General features: G+C 27.9%; 1 protein-coding gene across 1 annotated transcript; it reads left to right on the forward strand.

Moving 5' to 3' along the window:
* The first annotated feature begins 687 nt into the window (after positions 1-687).
* LOC129981914 (uncharacterized) lies at positions 688-21926 on the forward strand. Its single transcript, XM_056092969.1, has 8 exons — positions 688-784; positions 3978-4061; positions 6893-7168; positions 10446-10640; positions 13391-13486; positions 13887-14084; positions 15871-16089; positions 18921-21926. Exons 1-8 carry the CDS (start codon positions 721-723, stop codon positions 19616-19618), a joined length of 1830 nt encoding a protein of 609 aa, XP_055948944.1. The 5' UTR covers positions 688-720; the 3' UTR covers positions 19619-21926.
* Positions 21927-22688: the final 762 nt, after the last annotated feature.

A 22688-nucleotide genomic window follows, 5' to 3' on the forward strand; every position in this document is an offset into this window, starting at 1 on the left:
CCTGTAGAGCGCCAACACACACACACACACACACATTGAGCTTTATTATAAGTATAGATTAGCTTTAAATAATAAAAATATCCTACGGAATTTCCAATTTTAAACAAAAAACAAAAATATTTTTAAAATTTTAAAGTACATATTTCATTAATAACCAATTATTTCCGATTTTTTCATCACTAACTACAATAATTTTAGTTTTGAATAAAAGTTATCGTTTTACTACCAGATTTTTTATTTTAAAATCATTCGAATAAAATTTTAAATTACTTAGTCAGGGATTATAAAATGCAAAAACTTTAAATTACAATTTTTTCTTTATAAAACTTCTTCAAAAGACAAAATTTTGAGGTCCATTTTTTTTCTTAAAAAGTTTTGTTGCAATTCCAAAAAAAAAAAAAAAAAAAGGGTAATGTTTTAGTATATGATACTAAATTTAATATAATCTCAGAAAAAAACCTGGTAAAATAAAAAATTCTAAAGATTCCGAAAGAATATAGCTATTCTCCCTCTCCCAACGAGCACAACTTAATAATTCTAAATTAATAAATCGTAAAAGCCCAAATACCGAACATGAAATACATGTGGAAAAAGTTAATTTGTTGTGTTCAACAGATGTTCATTTTCATTAAGAAGATTCGAAGCTATTATGGATTATCTTCCTTATCGAAGTGTCATTATCTTATCCTACCTATTAGAAATAGCTGCAAATCCAGAAAAATGCACTATATGTGTGGTACAAAGAGTGGAGTAAACATGCTGCCGCAGAATATTCTAGGATTTCGTGAGTATTTCCTCAAATAAAATACGAGAATTTTCTTTTGTATTATTTTTTATTTATTTTGATTTCTTGCATGTTTATGAAATTAATGCTCCTAAAAATAGAATTTTATAAAAACATTTTCAATCATCTGTTGATCTTCTGGTATTCTAAAAACTTGTGTAATTGAGTCTTCTAAGTTATAATAAAATATTTAAATATTTTCAGATGTTAAATGGCAATTAATTGAAATACTGATATGAGGCGCCATCTGGTAGTGAATTGGGGAAAAATTGATTATAGGATTCTATAAATTTATGATAATGAATAATGAAATATGTTAAAGCTCAAAAAGACGAAAATAATAAAAAAGATGTTTAAAATAGGATTTAAACTGTGTGATAAAAAGTAAAAATTATTTTTTAAATTTGTAGACAAAAATAAATTCATAAATGAGTTGAAATTACTGTTACTAGAAAATCATTCAATAATGAAATTTTGGAAAAGAAAATTTGTAATATATTTTATAACATATCATACTTGTAATATTTTTTTAATTTTAATGAGTTAAAAAAAATGTAAATAGAATAAATATTTCAGATAGGTTATTTCTAACAGCACATAATGTTATTACAATTTCATTTTTATTCCCAAATTCTTGTTAAAAAATTATCTTCTACTTAATTATATGTGCTTTTAACTTGTAAGCTTCTTGCATTTTTCTTAATAAAAAGATTTTTTTTTAACTTTCTATATTTTTATTATTTTCCTCCCCATATTTATACAATGATGGTATCCAATGGAAATAAAGTGAAAATTTTTTTTAGTTCCTATAAATGAAAAGATATAGAAAATAGAAATCTTTTTATGATACATAGTTGAGAGAATAATCAAGGAAATATAATTTTTTCGTTCGAATGGCTTTCTTGAAGTTATTAATTATCATGTAATACAAATATAAATTAAGATTCGATCGTTTGTTTGGTTTTTGTATCAATTTATTATCCTGTTTGATTTAAACTATTTTCGAATGTTAATTCTAAGTTTGAATCCATAAGAAAATAAATATTTAATAGAATTATTCTATCATTTGTCTAGTTTTTGTTTTATTGCTCTTTTCAGCCTAGTTAATTTAAAATGTTTTCAAATGGTAATTCTAAATCTAATTCATAAGAAAAAATTAATTCAATAATTTTTACAAATACAGAAGAGTTTACAGAATTTGCAGAAATTTCCTTAAAATTTAATTATTCCAAATTTTAAAACTGTCTTGTTAGATAAGTGCTTGCTAAATTATAATTTCTATGCAGTTGATTATTATACCCCTGCTATTTATAAAATAATAATTTTATATAAGGAAATATATTAAAACACCAAGGTTAAGCAGAATAATTAAATATCATATAAACAAATAGTCAACCTAAAATACATTGCTGGACAACAAAGTGACTAGTTAATCATGGGGATCAAATACAAATTTTGACAATAAATCTATCATTCGATCAAACTTAATCCATGGGTTCATTTTTTTTATCAATAATATCATAAGATTAAAGAAATTGTGTTTCAAAACTAGTAGTAATGCGAATCGTAAATGTTTCATGGTATGTCAAATATAAGGTCTTGCATAATGATTTTAAAATTATACCTGTTTTGGACCCTATCAAAGACACTTCGACTAAATCTTTAAAAAAAATGCTTTAGATTTATAATAAACTTTTTCAAGATATTCTTTCTTATATTTCTATTATCTTTAGCTACCTAAAACGGTCTTATGTCATTTTGGAACATCTATTCAATATTTATCACCAGTTAAGAAAAGAAGTATAGCTTTTTAATTAAATTGTAAGTTCGAGTGACCTTTCTTAATTTTTCTAAATTATTTCTAACGTACTTAAAAAGCGTTGAGTCGTGGATGTCTCAATCATTTATTAAGAGCTCATAATTCTTGGTTTTGTGATATCCATCAAATGCGTAGCTCTACTTTTATTTTGGAATTTATTATACATTTTATAGGAGAATAAAGAAAAGAAAGTCAATGTAGAATGAAAGTCGCAATAAAATTGTATGTCAATTATTTTTGAAACAGCGTTTATTATATGTCATATATGTCAAGAGAACTTGTTGCTCATTTCAATTTACCTGAACTGCAATAAACATTTTCCATGATCTGACATGATCCATCAGGAAGGAGCTGTGGTGAAAGCATATAAGCCAGTTAACAACTACACTACCGAGAAATTGCTTTTGTATCATGGTCATGTTACTGGACTGTGAACCACAAGGTTCCAGGTTCTAACTGGCTTATAAGCTTTCACCACAGAACTGTTTGAATTTGTGAATTCAACCGATATTACCAACTAGACACTTTTGGCGATCAGTTGATTCACCGAATATATCGGTAGTATTTAATTTAAATGAAAAGATTTATACATGAAGAATCCCTTTACAAAACAAAGGATCAAATTCTAATGGACTTTAAAGCCATGCAATTTTAATAGCCTTATACTGTTTATCGTGCACATGCACTTCCGTAAAGCAATCGAATCCAATATTATCGTAGTGCCGTTAAAAACTAAAATGCCTGGGAATTCTATATCAAATTGCATGTTGCCTTTAGCGGTAACATTATTTCATTTTTTGATTTATCATGTAAAGGGCACAGATAATTAAACGAATATTTCCTTCTTAATTTTCAACAATGGAAAAAACCCCACGTGATTAAATATTTGATGAAGTAATGAAAAAAGTTTGAATTTCTAAATTAAGTAAATTAAAAGGAAATATAATTATACAAAAAAAAGTAGTTTTAAAAAATTTCAAAAATTTAGTAACAAATTGCAACACAATTAAATTAACATCATTTAGTCGATTTTTTACATTTTAAAACGATGTAAAAATATTTTGTGCAATAATTCCAGGAATTACAAGAGGAAAAAGTCAAAATTCTGTTTAATCTTTAATCAATTAAAATTCTAATTCAAAAATTTTAAAAATTATTTGAAGTGCATACTCCTTTCCCCCCAATATATCTGTGCCAAATTTGGAATTTCTATGTTAAACAGTCCTATAGAGTTCCAACACAAACGCGTTCCCTTTTATTATTAATAGAAAATAATTTAAAGGCGCCGATAATTTGATTCTAAAATGTCTTTGCCTATTCTACATTGTATATAAGTTATGAAAGCAATGTTTTTTTTTTCTGTCTTTTTTTCAGTTGTGCTGATATTAGTCTTGTCATTTGCCTCTGCATTTTCGGAAGAGTCTCAGGAAGATGAAGATGACGGCACAGAATTAAAGCGTAGGTATTTATTGAGATTTTGAGTAATTTTATCAGTAAAAGGCCCAAACTAAATTATACGATCCATCGCCAAATTACAATTTTCTATGATGGTAACTCACCAAAGTGGTATCATCTACAAATGTGGTATCTGTTATCTCTAGCAAGTTTTGAAGATTTGGTATAATTTTACCGATGTTGGTGGAAAACCTCGACCACATACTTTAGTTTTACTTTTAATTATCAATAATAGATTTTTTAAAATTATATCATAGATTTTTTTGAAACTATTATATACAATCCAGTCATTTCAGCCTGAAGGTTTGAAATAAATTTGCATAAATTTTAAATATTTATAATTTTTTTATAGTGCTTTTTAATCTTTTATGTAAAAATTCTATTAAAACATCTTGAGTGTTACAAGTTTGACATGCAAATTATTGTTGAAGTAAAGTTTGAAATCATGAAAAAAAAAGTAATGGTATACATCAAACTTTTAAAGGGAAAACAAAATCTTAGAAATCTAACAACCAATGTTTGGTGGAGCTTCAGCGAATTCGAATTAAAGTCAGCATGTAGCTATTGCTCTGTAACTTGTTGATATTTGTCAACATTAAATTTACAAACGCTTCCAAGCAGTAAAAAAAGAGAGATTGTCAACAAAAAAATTTATTACAGTACCATACATGTACTTTTCAATTCAGATCGTTATTTTTTCCTGTAAAGTTTTTCTTTAATAAAAAAAAAGTTAAAATATTGGAACTTTCAAATAAGTTTTTTACTACGTTCCCTCATAAAGTTATTATTTATATAATAGATATCTTTTATTATATCCTATACATCTATATCACCTTCTAAAATTACATTTAAGTATAATAAATGAGTACTAAGTATTACTTAATATAAAATAGTAAATTAAGAGCAATAGATTAATAAAAATGAATATAAAAGTTTGGATGTAGCATATCATGTATTGGTAGCAAAATCTATAAAGTTTAAATCGATCGTTATTTTTTGAGCTATTACAGAAAACCTTTATCACTATATTTAATAACTAAGGTAAATATATAGCTGTAGCATTTATTGATAAATAGAGTTTTTTCGTTTCTGTGATAATTTATTAAATTAACACCTGTGTCCTTTCTGTGCTGATAAGATATTCTGCAATTTGGAAAAAATCTCAATGTCGATAAAAGAGAAAAGAAGAGAAATTTTTAGATTTGTTGATGAAAATTCTCTCAAATGAAAGAATGATAAGAGGAATTCCTGACAGCTTACAGCTCAAATAAAAGAAAGAAATAGTTAAATTTTGAAAAATACTTTGATGAAGTCTTTATTTCACATTTAGAGTTTTTTAAAAGTTTCACTTATATGTATTATAAGAAAGAAAAAAAAAAAAAACCTCTTTTGAAATTCCATTCTGCGAGCTATGTAAAAAATTATCATTTGATACTGCTGAATTTTTTCGCTGTATTTTTTAAAAGAAATTTTCATCAGAACTTTGAATTGTAATAAACTGTTTAAACTTTGATAGAGCTATAAGCAAGTTACAGATGGGATCAAAAATCTCTAATAAATGAATCTGAATAAAGAAGTATAACTAAAATTTATTTATATTATGTAATAATAACATATGTTGTAGGATTAAAATAGGAGTCTTTCAGGACTTTTTTGGTGCTAAAAAGAGATTCAGTTATATGATCCCACTGGCAGTGACAATCATCTGTAGCTATACATATATCTTATCATTGAGATATTTTCTTGGAACTAACCAAAAATAAAAAATAAAGGTCTAAATAAAATTAGCATGTATAGTAAAGAGCTGAATTTCAAGAGCCTAGAATGCATAACAAAGAGCTGGCTGTAACATTTGTAAAAAGTGCATGTAAACATTAAAGAACATGAAAAAATTATTTCTGAATGCAGTTTTCTTTTGATGCAACAGCAACGGATTCAATTTACAGTAAAATATGTATTGCAATATTCTTAAAAAATCATCGCATAGCAATGGTAATTAATTTTATGAAAATGGTAATAGTAATTTTTAGCAATGGTAATGGTAATTTTTAGGTAATTAATTTTATAAAAATGGTAATAGTAATTTTTAGCAATGGTAATGGTAATTTTTAGGTAATTAATTTTATGAAAATGATAGTATTGCTATTAAAATAATGTTTTTTTTGCTTTTAGTTTACAAATAATATTTAGCAATGCAATGGCAAGACACATGCATGTAATGATGTTTTAAAATCTAATTTAAACTCTGATTAATTTCCTAATTTTTATCTTAATTTAGCCCATAGAAACGTCATTCTAAAATATTCTCTTATTTTCTGATCCAATTCCCATTTTTTATTTAATTAATTCTACACGCTCTCCAGAAAAATGTGACTTCAGCATTTTCTCACGCTCCGAGTGAAAGGATAAAAACTTCCAATGCTTATAAAATTCTTTTAAAGGTATATAAGATTTCCTTTCCTAAATCTACATGTATCAAAGAAATCCCTATCAAAAAATAAAAAAATAAAAACCCAAAAGTTAGAAATAATTGCGAACATTTATTTTGAAATTAACATTTTGGTTAAAATTAATTAAAAATTATAAATTACTTGGTAACAATCTCAACTTGGTAATAATATTAAAGATAAAATTTCTCAATAGAATTATATAATATTACAAATTGAAGCTCTTTCATGATTACAATGCAAAAAAGCCGTCAGGAATGGAAAATTTCATAAATCGCTACGTATGAAGTAATGAAAATTATCCATATTCTACCAGGCATTGACACTATATTAATTTGTAAATATATTTCTAATATATTTACAATAAAAGCGAACTATCTGTTTCAGATTACTATCCTATTTCATCTAACTATAAGAAGACGAAGTTCGTCTGCCCCGCCATTTATGGCAAGTATGCGCACGAGACGGATTGTTCCATGTTCTACGAGTGCCGATTCGGATACCCTCACCTCATGAAGTGCACGCGGGGCAAGCTCTTTGATGAGAAGAAAGAAGAGTGCAAAGATGCCAGGAGGGTGAAGTGCAAGCGAGACAAGAAGAAAGACAAGGATAGCAGCAGCAGCAGCAATGAAGACAGTCGCAGCAAAGAGAGCAGCGAGGAGGGTAAGATTTTTTCAGTCCTTATTATGGATTGTAACGGAATTCAGAATTAGATTCACGATTAAAATTATAATATTTTTTAAATAACAAAAGTATTAAAAGTATTTTCTTTTTTCACGAGAGAGAAATTAAATAAATAATTTCCTTCCTAGTAGCTAAGCATAAAGGAATAAAATTGTCTGAGAGTAGAACTAATGAGGCCATAGTTTCAGGAATCGCCGGAAATTCGGTACTTTGTCCTGGTTTATTCTCCCATTTACTTGAAGTGAAATTATCCATTTGATTTCATTTTTAAAAATTAACATCTGAAGATGTTTCATTAGCAGTTTAGGAACACAAAATATGGTCAACCTTGTGAAGTGAGCACCATTTAAGCATCCGGTAATCCTTTGAATATTATTATCTATTATGTATAGACTCGTGCTACTATTCTTATTATTAACATTAAAGTAACCATAAATTCAAGATAATATCAGATGTTCTAGATATTCGTGTGGTTAGTTTTTTTAGGTTAGAACCATTTACTTAGTGTCTGGTGTATATCGAATTGAATAAATGATTACCTTTGCGAGAAAAGAAGGAGACATTGTTAACCTTTCTCAGAGAATCAAACGATATTAAATGATTAGAATTTTGTATGCTTATTCATTAAACATAGAAGATGGTGTTACTCATGAAACTATTACTTATTCAGCATTCACTATTACTTACTAATAAAACTGTGGTGAAAGCTTATAAGCCAGTTAACAGCTACGCTACACGAGCAATTCTTTTTGTATTGTGGTCATGTTACTGGGCTGCGAACCACAAGGTCCCAGGTTCTATCCTTGCTCATAATAACCCGCCACAAAACAAAAGCAGAACAAAGAAGGAGCAACCATAAGTATAGAAGACAAATAGATCTGCAATTAGTTTTGATAAATCACAATTTTACAAGTGGGATGGGAATAAAGGGAGGAAAGTAAAGCAAGTTGCATTAAATCTGGACAATAATGCATTTTTTATATTTTTTATAGAAGTAACTTCGGTTTGTCTTCCAAATGCAGCGATAAGCAGCTAAGGAGTAGACATTGTAGAAGCTAGCATAATTTTCTAACAAGTGAAATTTAGCGAAACGTTTTTCTAAGAAAAACTAATTTATATCTCAGAATATTCAGAATTCCAGCTAGAAATTTAATGTAAAAGAATCACACTTTTTCATACATTCTTAATATTATAAAACTGATTGTATGTCTATATAATGCATCAACTAAGATCCCATGAAATAAATAAAAAGATTTCCAAAGACAAGATAATTTTGAAATCAAAGAAAATTTGCATTCTGTTAATGCATAAATTTATGCACCTCTTAAAACAGATCAGTATAAATAAATAACACCAAAGAAATTTTGATATTATGTACTGAAGCTTTCAAAATTTATTGAAAGGGTGGAAAAACAAAATTTAGTGGAAAAGACTGATAGGCACGGAAAATTTTATTCTAAACGCTAAAAAACTGAAAAACATTGCTAACAATCAGAAATTTTGCAGGAAATTAACTTTAGAATCAGAGTTTAGAATTTTTTAAAAAAACAAAAAGAAAAAAAAAATGAAAATTTTTAATATCTTTCGTTCTGATAAATTTGGATATTATTCATAAAAGGATTAAATTTAGATAAATTATTGAAACAATATTATTGAATATAAAATAACATAAACCAGAAAGTTTTTGACACCCAAATTTTGAAATTAAAAAAATATATGTTCGTATTAACATACAATATAATTTAAAAAAAAATAAAATTAGGAACAATTCCTTGCGATTCTAGCAAAGTCCACTTTATTAAAAATCTTTTCAAAATATAAATATTTAAAAAAGTATATAATTATATAAAAGTATAAAAGTAATTAATTAGAAAAAGTATAAAAGTAATTAATTAGAAAAAGTATAAAAGTAATTAAGTAAAAGTATAAAAAAGTATAAAAGTAATTAATTTAAAGTGTCAATAATTTTTTTGTTTACATTTCCTTTTATACATGGAAAATGTTTTTAACTATTTTTACAAAACTTGGCCGGCATTCTCTGACTCATTCTTTCTCGATTTCAAAAATCGCATTCAGTAAAATTTTTTGTAGAATTCTTTACAAAATAAATAGTAGCAAAATTTTTATTACTGATGAGTAGCAAGTATAGATATTCTATCCGATTAATACACAAACTAAAGAGAATAAGATATCCTCGCATAACAATCGCGCATCGTTTGCGCAGTTTCTGGAAAATCTTCTGAATTGTCAGTAATTGTCAGGTTCCTCTAATTAAAACAGCTAAATACGATTTTTTTTATAACACGAATTTTCTTACTACATATTTAGTTATTGCAACTATAATGCATTAAGTTACTTAAAGCAGTGTTAATAATATTTTTTTTTACTACAAAAATATAACTTTATCAGCGTATTATCTTCAAATTACATGATTCGGCATACTTGATAAAATATTGTTCGAAATTCAGCGGGACAGACCGCTACATCTAAACTTACCAATTTGTCATCTAATTACTGCTTGGATAGTCTATACTTACTAATAAATAAATTTTTTTAGGAATTTTGATTAGATTTTTAATTCAGGTTCAATCAAAATTTTAAAAAAAAATTCTATAACTCAGGAGCTTATTATTGTAAAAAAATTATTTTGGCAATAATCTTATTACATCATTAAAAAAAATGTAAAAGATAAACTTTTCTTTAAAATTTTTTTCAGTGCAATTTTCTGCCAATTCTAATAAATTTTTATCAATTTTTTAAGGTATATTTCACATTAACACTTTTCACTGCTTTAGTTACTGCATTAATATGTGTATTGAGACGATATCAAATAAATTTTTATGTGCATTATCTTTGTTATATAACTCAGAATAAATTTTTATGTGCATTATCTTTGTTATATAACTCAGAACAAATTTTCAGCATAAAATAAAGATAGAGAAATAATCTAAAAAATTATCATTCATCATTATCAATCATCTAAAAAACATTATCATTTATCATTATCAAACATCTAAAAACATTGCCATTCATCATTATCCATCATCTATCAAAATATTAGCCTTAATCATTATCAATCATTTATCAAAATATGATCATTCATCCTTATCCAATCATTTATCAAAATATTATCAATCATCAAAAACATTATCATTCTATGTTTCAGAATAAAAATTCATTTATTCTTTAAATTGTTTTCTACCTGTACAATTCCTCTTACATAATGAATTCGAAATTCACTAAATTTTATCTTTAGTGACCACTGAGAATTTCAAGTGTCCATACATCTGGGGTACCTTCGCCCACCCAGTAGACTGCTCCAAGTACTTCGTCTGCATTTACAAAGTGCCGACACTCTACCAATGTTCCAAAAAAGAGCTGTACGACACCAAAAGCCGTAAGTGCCGAGACAAAAGAAGAGTGAGATGTGGTGACAGACTGGACAGAGATCGTAAGCATTTTTTTTCTAATGTTTTTATACGCCATTATTTAAATAATCTTATTTTATTTGCAAGGTATTTGCAGAGATGGAATTCTGTAATCAATTTTTATTCACATCAAAATGCACTAGAGTTTTGAAATTGTGTACAGATGCTTGTTCTTGGTGATTAGATGTTAATTAGTCACTTTGTCTTGATTCATTTTGAAAGGCGCCATCTAATAATGAATTTTAGATTAATTAATTATATAATCTCATAATAATTGTAATAATGAATTATAAATATATTAAAGACTAAAAGAAAGAAAAAAAAACTGCAAATTAAAAAAATGTTATAACAATAGTTAAGATAGTAGAAAAAAAGTTTTTTTTTAAATTAAAAACAAACAGATAAAAAGGGCAACCGTAAAGGCATGACTCTAAAAACAATATAATAATGAACTTAAGCCAGAAAGCATATCATGAAAAAACTTTCGTGGAAATTAAAATGTATTATAAATTTGGACTACATATCGATTCACTTCGAATATTTCTATCAAAGCCCCATGCTTTTTACTATCTTTTTTTTTTCATTTGTTAACTATTTTGTACTAAGTAGCTAATAAACGTGTGATTTCTAAAAATATTATATTTACATTTGACCAAGCGTTTTTTTTAATTATTATTAATCTGTAAAACCAATCTTTATCAAATATTTGCATCACTTTCTAGGGTTTTTTTTATCTTAATAGTTTAATCAACGACTTAGATTAACATGGACTGACTTTGGAATATATCCATTAATTTTGGGTAACATGGAGTAACAGTAAACTAATCCTTTGCTTACTGCTTTGGTTAATATGCGTTATTTGTGGAATTAAAATATTAATTGCTATCATCATAGATTTATTAATTTCATAATTAATTTTAATGAACATAGTTTGGCCTTACAATTACTCTTATTAGTATAACATAATTTCGGAAATCTATCGTTTAAAGCCATAATGGTAAGATATAGAACAGTAAGTTCTAGGCTCTTAATTTAAATCCACAAAAGATCTGCTGGGCTTATGAGTCTAGCATATATTAAACTTAACATTAAAGGTAAAGCGTAGAAACTTCTGTAGAAAGATACTAATTTAAGTGCAGTCATCGTCATTTGATCATGGTTCAAAGTTAATAGATCTACTCCAAAGTAAACCTCTTGATGCCTCAAAACGGAGACCAATCTAAAATAACTTAAGCATAATTTAAGTTGTTCATTGAAAATCAGATTACAAAATTATCCCTAATATCTGAATCCATACCATGTGTAATAATGATCACAATAACAACACATTTCAAAAAATTTCTTGATGGTTTGCTTGAACTTATCACAAACTTATCAAAACCAAAGAATCAGTCCTTTAGCCCGAACACACTAATCCGATTTCGCTGCTTTTTATTTTATATAGCAGTTCATGCCCTCTAAATACATCATCGATGATCGTCTTCCACACACTACTCTCCATTTTTGAGATAAATTCCAAAAACATCACTTAACTGTACATTTTCTATGTGCAAAAACCTTGAGAGAATTTCTCAGGCACATTAAATGTACCAATTTCGCCAATTTTTAATTTATACGAAAGCTCAAAATTCCTAGATACGTCATCAATAGTCACTTTCCCCCACTATTTTCCACTTCCATGAGATAGCCCAAAATAGAATTTTAGTGGAGCCCCTAGTCACAACGACTAAAGTGATTTCGTCACTTTTAGCCGCCAATTACCTTCGCCCCTTTGTAAACATAGTTAAATTTACAGATTGCTGCCATCAATGCCATTTTGCCAACCTCAAAAATTAAAATGACTGACATGGTAAACAATACAATACCTATCGTAGCCAGAAGAATGACTCTTCTTGCTAGTGTAGGTTATATTGGCGAGAAACTCAATGACCACTTTAGAGTCACAAGGAACATTTGTAGCTTCATTGATTTTTCAATTTTAGTCTCACAGAATAAAGAGAATTTCACTGATTTCGGAAATGTGTAATTTGTTAGTTTTCGAAAAGTCGAAGGTTTATAAATTATTTTTAACAATGAATCTAATATGAGCTCTTAAGGGTTGTAAATTTACCTGTGAGAAAGATTTGACTTTTTTCTCGAAACACGTTTTCTTAATATATATATATATATATATATATATATATATATATATATATATATATATATATATATATATATATATATATATATATATATATATATATATATTCAATTTCATGACATTCATTATTTTTTTGAAATTTTTGTTATTAGCATATTTAAAATAAAAAAAAGTTCATGATAATTATTAAAATCTGTGTTCATGTATTATGCTAATTTACGAGTGATTTTATGCAGAATTATTTTTTCTGAGCGTATCTGTTTGTGATTATGAACTTGAAAATTATCGCATCATAATACATATTCGATTTTGCTATTAAAAAACAAACATTCAAAGAACTATTCTATATGTTCAAAATTTATATCGGATATAAAATTCATTTGTGAAAGAATTCCCTTTATTTAAACTGAACCCAGGTCCCTTAAAATATATTTCACCCAGCACTAATAATTTATCCATTTCGTATTTAAGAACTTTAGTACACTTATTTTTTATATTTATTGTTCTTTTATGAATTCTTGATGTTTAATTGAACTAAAGGAAAAAAAAATTACTTACTTAGAAATTGCCCTGCCAATTTTTCGATACCTAAGGACTATAAAAATTTATTTATAAAGCTTCTTGTTTTTTTAGAAATGAAAACGAGTAAGAGACCAAGCACAAAAAGCTATACAACACCTACTGGAACAGAGGAAATAACGGTGACCACAGAAGCACCAACCACAAAAGGTAAAGATTGAGCGAATTTGCATGAAGTTTTCATGCGGTGTTTTAATAATTATTTAAAACGATTTTTAAAATAAATCAGTATTGAATATAAACTATAGGGAGTATTTCCATAACTTTCTGGCACACTCTCCAATAAAATGTTATCCCACATTCCCCGTAAAAGATAATAAATCGATTATCTTTGTTATCGAGTTCATAGAGAGATGGCTATAATTCCAAAAATATTTTTTTAGACTTAGAAAGATTTGAAACATGAAAATTCATAAAAATCCCGAATTCAAATGTTTAACGGAAAAATAAAATATAGACATAGAGAGAAAATATGAATCTTTTTCGACGTAAAATTTATTGATATAAAAAGAAAGAACTAATCATACTAATTCATAATTTTTTTTATTAGAGGCTCATGATTTCGGATGTCCGTTCCCAAATGGTCGATTTGCAAATCCTTCCAATTGCTCTCTGTATTATGAATGCAAATCTGCTGTCCCGACTCTTCAGCAATGCCCAGAGTCCACCCTGTACGACGAACGCAAGGAAGAATGTCGAGATGACATATTGGTCAGGTGTGGCGAAAGGCCTGGTGGTGTTATTGAAGGTAAGAAATCTTATTTGGTATAATCTGAAGTTCATAAAGAGAGCAAAATAAGGTATGAATTGTTGCTCATTGGAAATAAAAAATAATGACTAAAGTTTAAATTCGCTACAGTTATAAATGTTCAATAAGAGCAGGTGCTCTTTCCATCGGTATCGACTGCTGTTGATGACTTTCGTATCATCAGTCTTCCAAAGCATCACACCAGGCATGCTTGAAAAAAAGGATAGATAACTTATTGCCTCGATCTCCTTCGTATTTTTGGAGTGATTTACACTGAATTATAACTGTGTTGAATTCAAACTTTCAATTGTTATTTCTGACTTTCGATGTATAACAAGGTTAAATTTTTTATTTTCTTCTAATGACCTTGGAAATTTGATATTTTCATTTTTATAGGGGCTTACGATTAATTATAATAATGTTGAATTTAAACTTTCAATTGCTATTTTTGATTTCCGATAAGCAATAAGGTTGCACTTTTTTTTTGTTTCTTTTTGATGGCCCTTGAAATTCGGGATATTCAATTCAGGAGGAGTTCACACTGAGTTATAACTGTGCTGAATTTCAATCTTTATTATTATTTTTGATTTCCATGAACAACCAAGTTGGAGTTCTTGTTTTCTGTTAATTGCGCTGGAAATAGGCGATATTTATTTCTGGATCACACTGAATTATAAATGTGTTGAATTTAAAGTTTTACATTCATTTTTGAGGAACAACAAGTGTGTACTTTGTTTTGCTTTCTTTTAATATCTGCAAAATTGGGATATTCACTTAAGTATACTCGAATATACATAGCATAGCGACTATATTCATGAATTGTAACTGGTAGTACTTCTACATATGTGGATGTAACATGATAGTGCTCTTCCCACAAGCGTCAGTTGTAAAATGATGGTTAAATGTGGAATTCCATGGCAAATGGATTGGTTTACAAGTTTTTTTCGTATTTCCTCCTAGATACCTCCACATGACATCTCTTCACTTTTATTCAAGAGGTCGCTTGTGTTCTTCTACATATAATACATCTTCTGTAGATGTATCAAAAGCATATCCACGAATTCAAAAATCATATTTTGATAACAGGAATGATAAAATAGATAGCGTGCACTTAAGTACCTTTAAAATAATTGAACTCTGTGTAGATGTTGAAGATTCAAAAATAAGTTTTATAAACAGTTCAATTAATGTCTCCATTATTGACAATATTTTTAAAATTCTGATATGAGTTAATAATTTTCTAATTCCGATTTCTTAATAACTGTCATGATATGTGTATTATCCCTGAAAAATACGACGAAAGACGAATTTAAATACCCATCAGTTATGTGAAAAAGTGGCTTAAGTCATTAAAATTAACTTTTAATACCTTTGCAAATTTTATAGATGGCAGAGTAAAACTTTGTGTTTGCATAGATGAGTATAAGAGAAATATTTTACTACTGACATTTTTATACTATGAAGGCAATATATATAAAAATTACTTAACCTCCCATTCAACCTGATTGCTTATGTTATTACTTAATTTCCTGATTCAATGTGTTTGCCAGTTTTATTATTCCTGATTCAACGCGTTGCCAATCTTATTACTTATTCTTCTAATTCAACATGCTGCTTATCTAATTACTTATTCTCCTAATTCAATGTGTTGCTTATCTTGCTTGGAAATATATGTCTAGATCAATATTTAAGGAAATAAACACTTGTTCCATTTTTGGACACCTTGTATGTATTTAAAAAAAAAATTATCAGACTAAATAGTTCTAAAGTATCTGTCTTCTTCCAGATGACTCCTCAGAAGAAAAGAAAGAAGAGAAGAAAGAATACCGTTGTCCATACACCTGGGGTCTATTTCCACATCAGGACGACTGTTCTAAGTACATCATCTGTATATACAACGTCCCCACCGTATTCAATTGCAAGAAGACAGAGCTCTTTCATGCGAAGTACAAAAGATGCTTTCCCAAAGAGCTCGTCACTTGCGATTACAGAATCAATCCTGATGGTAAGTGCAATCGGAAATAACTGTTCTTTTATAATAATCTTAAATTAATACCATACTATTTTTTCAATTAATATTAATTCACCTTAAATTAGCATCTAATTAACAAATACCATAGTATACAAAGCGTTGGTATATCTTTTAACTCGTGGTGTTTTAAAGTGTCAAGTAGTCCCATAGAGAAAACGAAGATCAGTTTTTACTTACATTTAGATTAAGGTTGATTAATATGATAGCAACTTGATATTTTGTATCAGATAAGCAATGGTATCAGATGCGCAAAACTGATAAGACCAATAATATCAGGCACTTCATATTAGTTTTTGAAGTTGATTGACTTTCTCTCGGTCTCATTCCTAACCATGAATGTCCTTTAATCCTATATAACGGTGCCTTGCCACTGAAGAATTTCCCACCTTTTCCTATACTAACTATATCAGCAAAGTCTTTCTTTTTCATCTCTTCTAAAGAATCGGAATCCCAATTTGGAATCATATTTGTATCAGTATCTGCAATTACTCCTGATTAGGATTGGATGATAGTGTATTATCATGAAAAAAAAATATCCAGTTGATCATGTATTATGAAATAAAGTATTGGATCGTTACAGTATCAGCCAAGCCTAATCCGCCGTTATGCTTCAGTGATATTAAAGGCATGTATTATGTCTTCTAATAACCTATATTTTCTTTCTTGACATTACCTGGAATAAAAATACATCTAACGCATTTGCTTATCTTTTTTTTTCAAGGTTTAATAAGCATGCAAGATTGATGGGATTTTTGATGAATAAATAAATGCATTTTGTTTTATACAATCTTTTATTCAAATCAAACAGGTAAAACAAACAAACAAATCAATCAATCAAACGGGTAAATTATTACTAGCAAGTTAATTGAAAGCAAATAAAAGAATCAAACATTGAGCTTGAATAGAATTTTCAGAGTATAACAATTTTAAAAATAAACTAAAAAAAAATATTTATATTTTAAAAAATAAAGACATAAATATTTTCTTAATACATGTGAGAATAAAAAGAAAATTAAACTCTTGTCATCAGTCTTTTAACTTTTATAAAATTCCGTACTTTTTAATAATACTTTAAAAAATAATGCGGAAATAAAATTAACTATTACAGTTACGAACAATTTGGATAGAGGTAAGAATCTTTTAAGTTAATATCTATTAAGATATATAGTATTAGTTTTTTTATGAGGAAATAATGAGTTACCTTTTGTATCAGGCAAAAGTATCAGATATAATCGAGTATCAGTCTCTATATATACCTAATACAGCGAAAACAGGTATTAACCTACGTCTAACTTGGATCAACTTGGTCTTTTAGTGTAAATTATGCTAAAAATATTATAATTCTAATAATTTAGTTAGCAGAAAATAGGGCATACAAACATTTTCAAATCGCAAATCAGAAAAATTATTGCAAAATTATTTTAGTTTTAATTTGTCCGGCTTGATTTCATGAGACTTTGCATTCTATAACAAATTTTACTACACACAATTTATAGAAAGAACATCTAGCTTTGTGTCTCTTCCTTTAATAGCAATTCTTTATATTATGATTTTCTTTCTTTTTTTCAATAAACTAATTTTGCATGTATAGATAGTATCTCATTCATAAAACATTATTATTTTAAAGAGGATCACATGGATGTTACTACTTTTAGAAGTTTCTAATAATTAAATCCTTTCAGTAATATTCAGTTAAACTTCTCAAATAAAAAAAAGAAAAGAAAAGAAAAAAAGAAGGAATTTTAAAACGTAATTGTAAGAATGCTCATTAACATCCTAATTAGTTTTTTATAAAAGGAATTTTCACTTTTTTTTGAATGATAGAAACATAAATGAAAAAAATTGTACTCTCTCTCTTGGTTTATTCTATGCATAAAAATACCACTTGATGAAAGCTTAAGAAAAACATTTCTGGCTATTTCTTAAACTAATTTTAAAAAATGAGTTAAAAAAATTGCTTCCAATATTGGAAATATGGTTATTTTGTTTTCGCCATATTAGTCTGTTGATGAAAAAAGTCTATAAATTCTAATAGGTAACACTTATGCCAAATTAAATAGGTTTAACACACATATGTAAAAAAAAAATGTTTCAAAACGAAAAGCAGAAATGCATTAAAAAAGAATTTTTCTATCCATTTTTTTTTCCTTAAGAGACAATTATCTTTAGCAAATGCATGCCTTTGTTCATCGATTGAAAAAAAATTCACTTCAAATTTAAAATATTGATTAAAAAACAGCCTTAGTCAGTGGTGATACCAATGAATTATTTCTTTCATGAAATAAATGCACATATATTTTCTAAGATTGATTTTTTCGTTTCAGTTTTTCCTACTTTGTAATTAAAATGTTTTTGAAAGATAAGGATTTTTTTTACAATGCATTGTTAAAATAGAATTTATTGAATGATTGCTTTATAATTTTATTGGAAAACAAATCTATTTTCATGTTTAATCTGCCACTATCTGCTTGAAGACAAATACTTACATTTCAAATAGCAATAAGTTAAGGGCAATAATTAATGTATTATTTACTAAAAGCATTATGATTGCAGAAGTACATTAAAAATTTTAACTCAAATGAAGAGAATTCAAACATAATAATTACTAAAATTTGTATGGAACATATTTTTTTTATAAAATTAAAATCATATTTTCAAATTACTCTTATTTTTATAGTAACTCACCAGCGGTGATTTCTACCTTTCCTGCTTTGAAAGCTAATTAACTTCTAAAAATCAATGAAAATTAATTGGTAGTTTGATTTGACATAAATAAAAAAATAATTTTTGTATCTATGTTTCAGATTTATTCCCGCCTTCAAAGAAAACCACTGTGATTACAGAAACTACCTCTATTTCAACAACTATCACTACAACAACAATGACGACACCGGAAGTTAGCACAACTACTGAAACCTCTACGACTACAACAACCCCTACAACTACTACAACTCCCACGACCACCACAACACCTACAACTACTACTACTCCTACCACCACCACAACTCCTACAACTACTACTATACCTACGACTACCACAACACCGACTACAACCACCACTACTCCTACGACTACCACAACTCCTACAACCACTACTACTCCTACGACTACCACAACTCCTACAACCACTACAACTCCGACACCCACTACCACTCCAATCACTACCACCACTCCTACAACAACAACGACTCCAACAACCACCACAACTCCAGTTCCAACCACAACTGAAACTACCAAAGTAACCAAACCTAACACCCCGCCACCAACAGACTGTGAAGAAGACGACCTGGATTGCATAATCGACGATACAGGCGACGTGTCACGTTGGTTCGATTGTCCTGAGAGATATGGTCACTTCCCCCACGGAAGTAGCCACCAACTCTTCATTCATTGCGACAACTGGCATCCCTACGTCAAGAGATGCGCCGAAGACACTGCCTTCTCACCCAAATATCTTGTCTGTATGTGGATTGATAAACCTGGCCAGAAATCGCACTCTTAAATGAAATAATAAATGACTTTTCGGCTGAAATTCATTTCAGCTTAATATCATTTCTTCATAAAATTATCATTCATTAAAGTGAAATTGTGTCAAATGGGTTGAAAAATGGGCCTAGAAGTTTACAATATCATTTATTTATTAATTTACCACAGAATGAAATGAGATTGTGCAAATGGGTTGGAAAATGGGCTAATAAGTGTCTTTTTTTTTAAATTTTGTTTGCATATCATTTTACTGCCTAAATAGAAAACTGGTAATTTATAATTGCGATGCTTATTGGTGAGAATCCGTCAATCTAAGAATTGTTACCTTTCAGTGCTATTACTCACATATAAAAAAAGCAAAAAAGAATTTTATATGTTCTCATCTTTTGGCACAATCTCACCTGATTTTACAGTATGCGTTTGATTTAATAAGATAACATGCAAGAAACGCTGGCAAATATTTAAGAAAGAATGCCATCTTTATGTGGATGAATTCTCATGACGTTACAATTACTTGATAAATTGCGTATATCATCTTATTGTTTCGCTTTAGACTATAGTAGCAAAAAAGAAAATTCTAAAAAGAAAACCATTTCAAATTTCCACTCAACATTATGTAATAAAGAGAATGAACATTGAAAAATCTGAAAACGACCTTTTAAAGCAAAAAAATGACAAAATCAATCAAATTAGATGAAAATAATTTCGAACACACTGGTGGAGATATTTTTTAAAATGTCATAAAATGTAATCTAGCGACTCAATTAAGAAAAATGTACTAAGGTATTCTGGATTCCAAAACACATCAATCATTAGACTTGACTTAAATTTTACTATATACATGAAAAAGAATACTTTGATGAACCAAGAAGAAAATTTAAACAGAAAACGAAAAGTAACTAAGCAAAGTTTAAGAACAAATTTTAAAAAAATCTATAAAATTAATATTTGTATAATTCGAATCCAGTATTAATATTCGAACTTGAATTATATTACCGAAGAAAATAGAACGAAAATAATAATTAAATTCACAATTTTTTCGATCATTAAAAGTATTGTTCTTGCCGTTGTTAGGAGTTGTTCTTAAAACAGCGATTGTTCGATACGGAATAGACTTCACATTTAAAATGGCGGGCATTTTTATGCTTGTCATGTAAGGACAAACTGTTCTCATTCTATCTCCACACTTTAATAATATAACTTTTTTTCTTTTAATTAATGACATACCGTTTAAATAGCTTATCGGCTGTGAGAAAAACTTTTCTGTCTATTGAAATTCATCAATCATCCAGTTGACAAAGCGGCCATCCATAAGCGCAGACGATCTAGTAAGGTTTGCTTTCCAAAGATAGCAGCAATGTTTCAGTTACGTTGGCCACAAAATTATTATTATTATTATTATTTTAGAGAGGAGATTTTAAAGATTTTTTGGGTATTTTTATTTTGCATATCCGCTTTTTTAAAATTTTATAAATGATCATTGTTTGTCTGCTTTTAAGAATGGCAACAAGCTGTACTTTTATTATTATTTTTTTAGAATTCTTCCTTTACTAAAGTAAATAAAATGCTGTTGCCATGGGATCATAATTATCTCTGTAGTTCTTGCTTTCTCACTTAATTGTTTATTAACATAATTTTGTTAAAATAATTTAAATTCTTCCTAAATAATGAAAACTAATTGTGGAAACTCAATTAAGAATAAATTCAGCTTCTTCGGAATGTTACTGATAAGCGTGATAGGATTTATGCTACCAAACTTTGCAATTGTAAAGGTAAGAGCTTCTTGTTATTTCGTAAATACGGTATATTCTCGAAACTTTTATTTGGATACAAGTATTTATGTGAATTATTTCAATGAAATGATCATATTGAATAATAATTAGAGTTGGAGTGATTATTTTCAATAATAAAAGAATATAGGTTATTTGGTTATGTGAAATTGAAATAAAATATACACATATTTTGCTAGTACATAGAAATATACACATTACATGTCCATAGCTTGAAGAATTTTTTTCTTTCCACATCTTCCCAGATTCAGTATCTAGACTTTTCCTAATATAAAATGACCCCTTTGAAGGAGGTATTTTCTAAAAAAGTCATTAATCATTAATTATTTTTATGTAAAAAGAGTGAAATATTCCAATATCGAAATTAAGTGATCCCCAGAACTCCGATATTCTATGTTTTGTATATATTCTGTTACTGTGTTTTCTTATTATGAAATCTTTCTTATTTGAAAAGCTTTTGCATTAATATGACGTTGTCATTAAAGAATGGATGAAAAATCATTTATATTTACTAATAAAGGATATATAACACCACTTTATTTATCGTTTTTTTTTTTGTACAATCGTCAGCAACGAAAAAAGGGAACATTTTTGTAATTTTTTTTATTTATAATCATATTTTCACAAAAACAGTCGATGAAAATGGCTCAACAGATTTATTTCACCCAGTAAACTGATTAACTATGCTAATTAATATAGTTAATTAACTACTTGAATAGTTAAATAACTAAGTAGTGTAGCTAGTACCTTCTCTTTCGACACAATAGATGGCGTTACTTTATTAACATTAAGATATATTTCCCATGACTCTTCTTGGAGTCATTATTAGATTGTATTCGAAGTGCGTGTTATGTATTTTCGTGTTCGTGTTTGTTTTGTCTTGTGAAATGTGGAACGTAGAAAATAATTAAATAATTGCTCCTGAAACTCGTCTATTAGCTTCATCTACCTCATAATGAAGCTATAAAGAGTCTTGTCCCCCTACAGTAGTTAATTAACCACTGTCTCGTAATTTCTCCATTGCGGAAACTGAGATTTTTCAATAATTCTATCCAGCATGCTTTTTTTTTTATAAAAGTGCATCAAATTTCTCTTTGAAATTCATAGTGATACTTGAGATATAGTTAGTTTTGTTTGATAAAGAACCAATCCAATGGATATCGTGCATTAAGTACATCTAAGTTTGTTAATGTTAAAAACATGTGGTTTTCTTTAGTTTTTATTCACATATAATTTGTAAAATAATCACACTCGATGCAGATTTATCTTTAATATAGGCATAGTTTTCAAATTATG

Source organism: Argiope bruennichi, chromosome 8, assembly GCF_947563725.1.
Source record: "Argiope bruennichi chromosome 8, qqArgBrue1.1, whole genome shotgun sequence".
Lineage (NCBI taxonomy): Eukaryota > Metazoa > Arthropoda > Arachnida > Araneae > Araneidae > Argiope > Argiope bruennichi.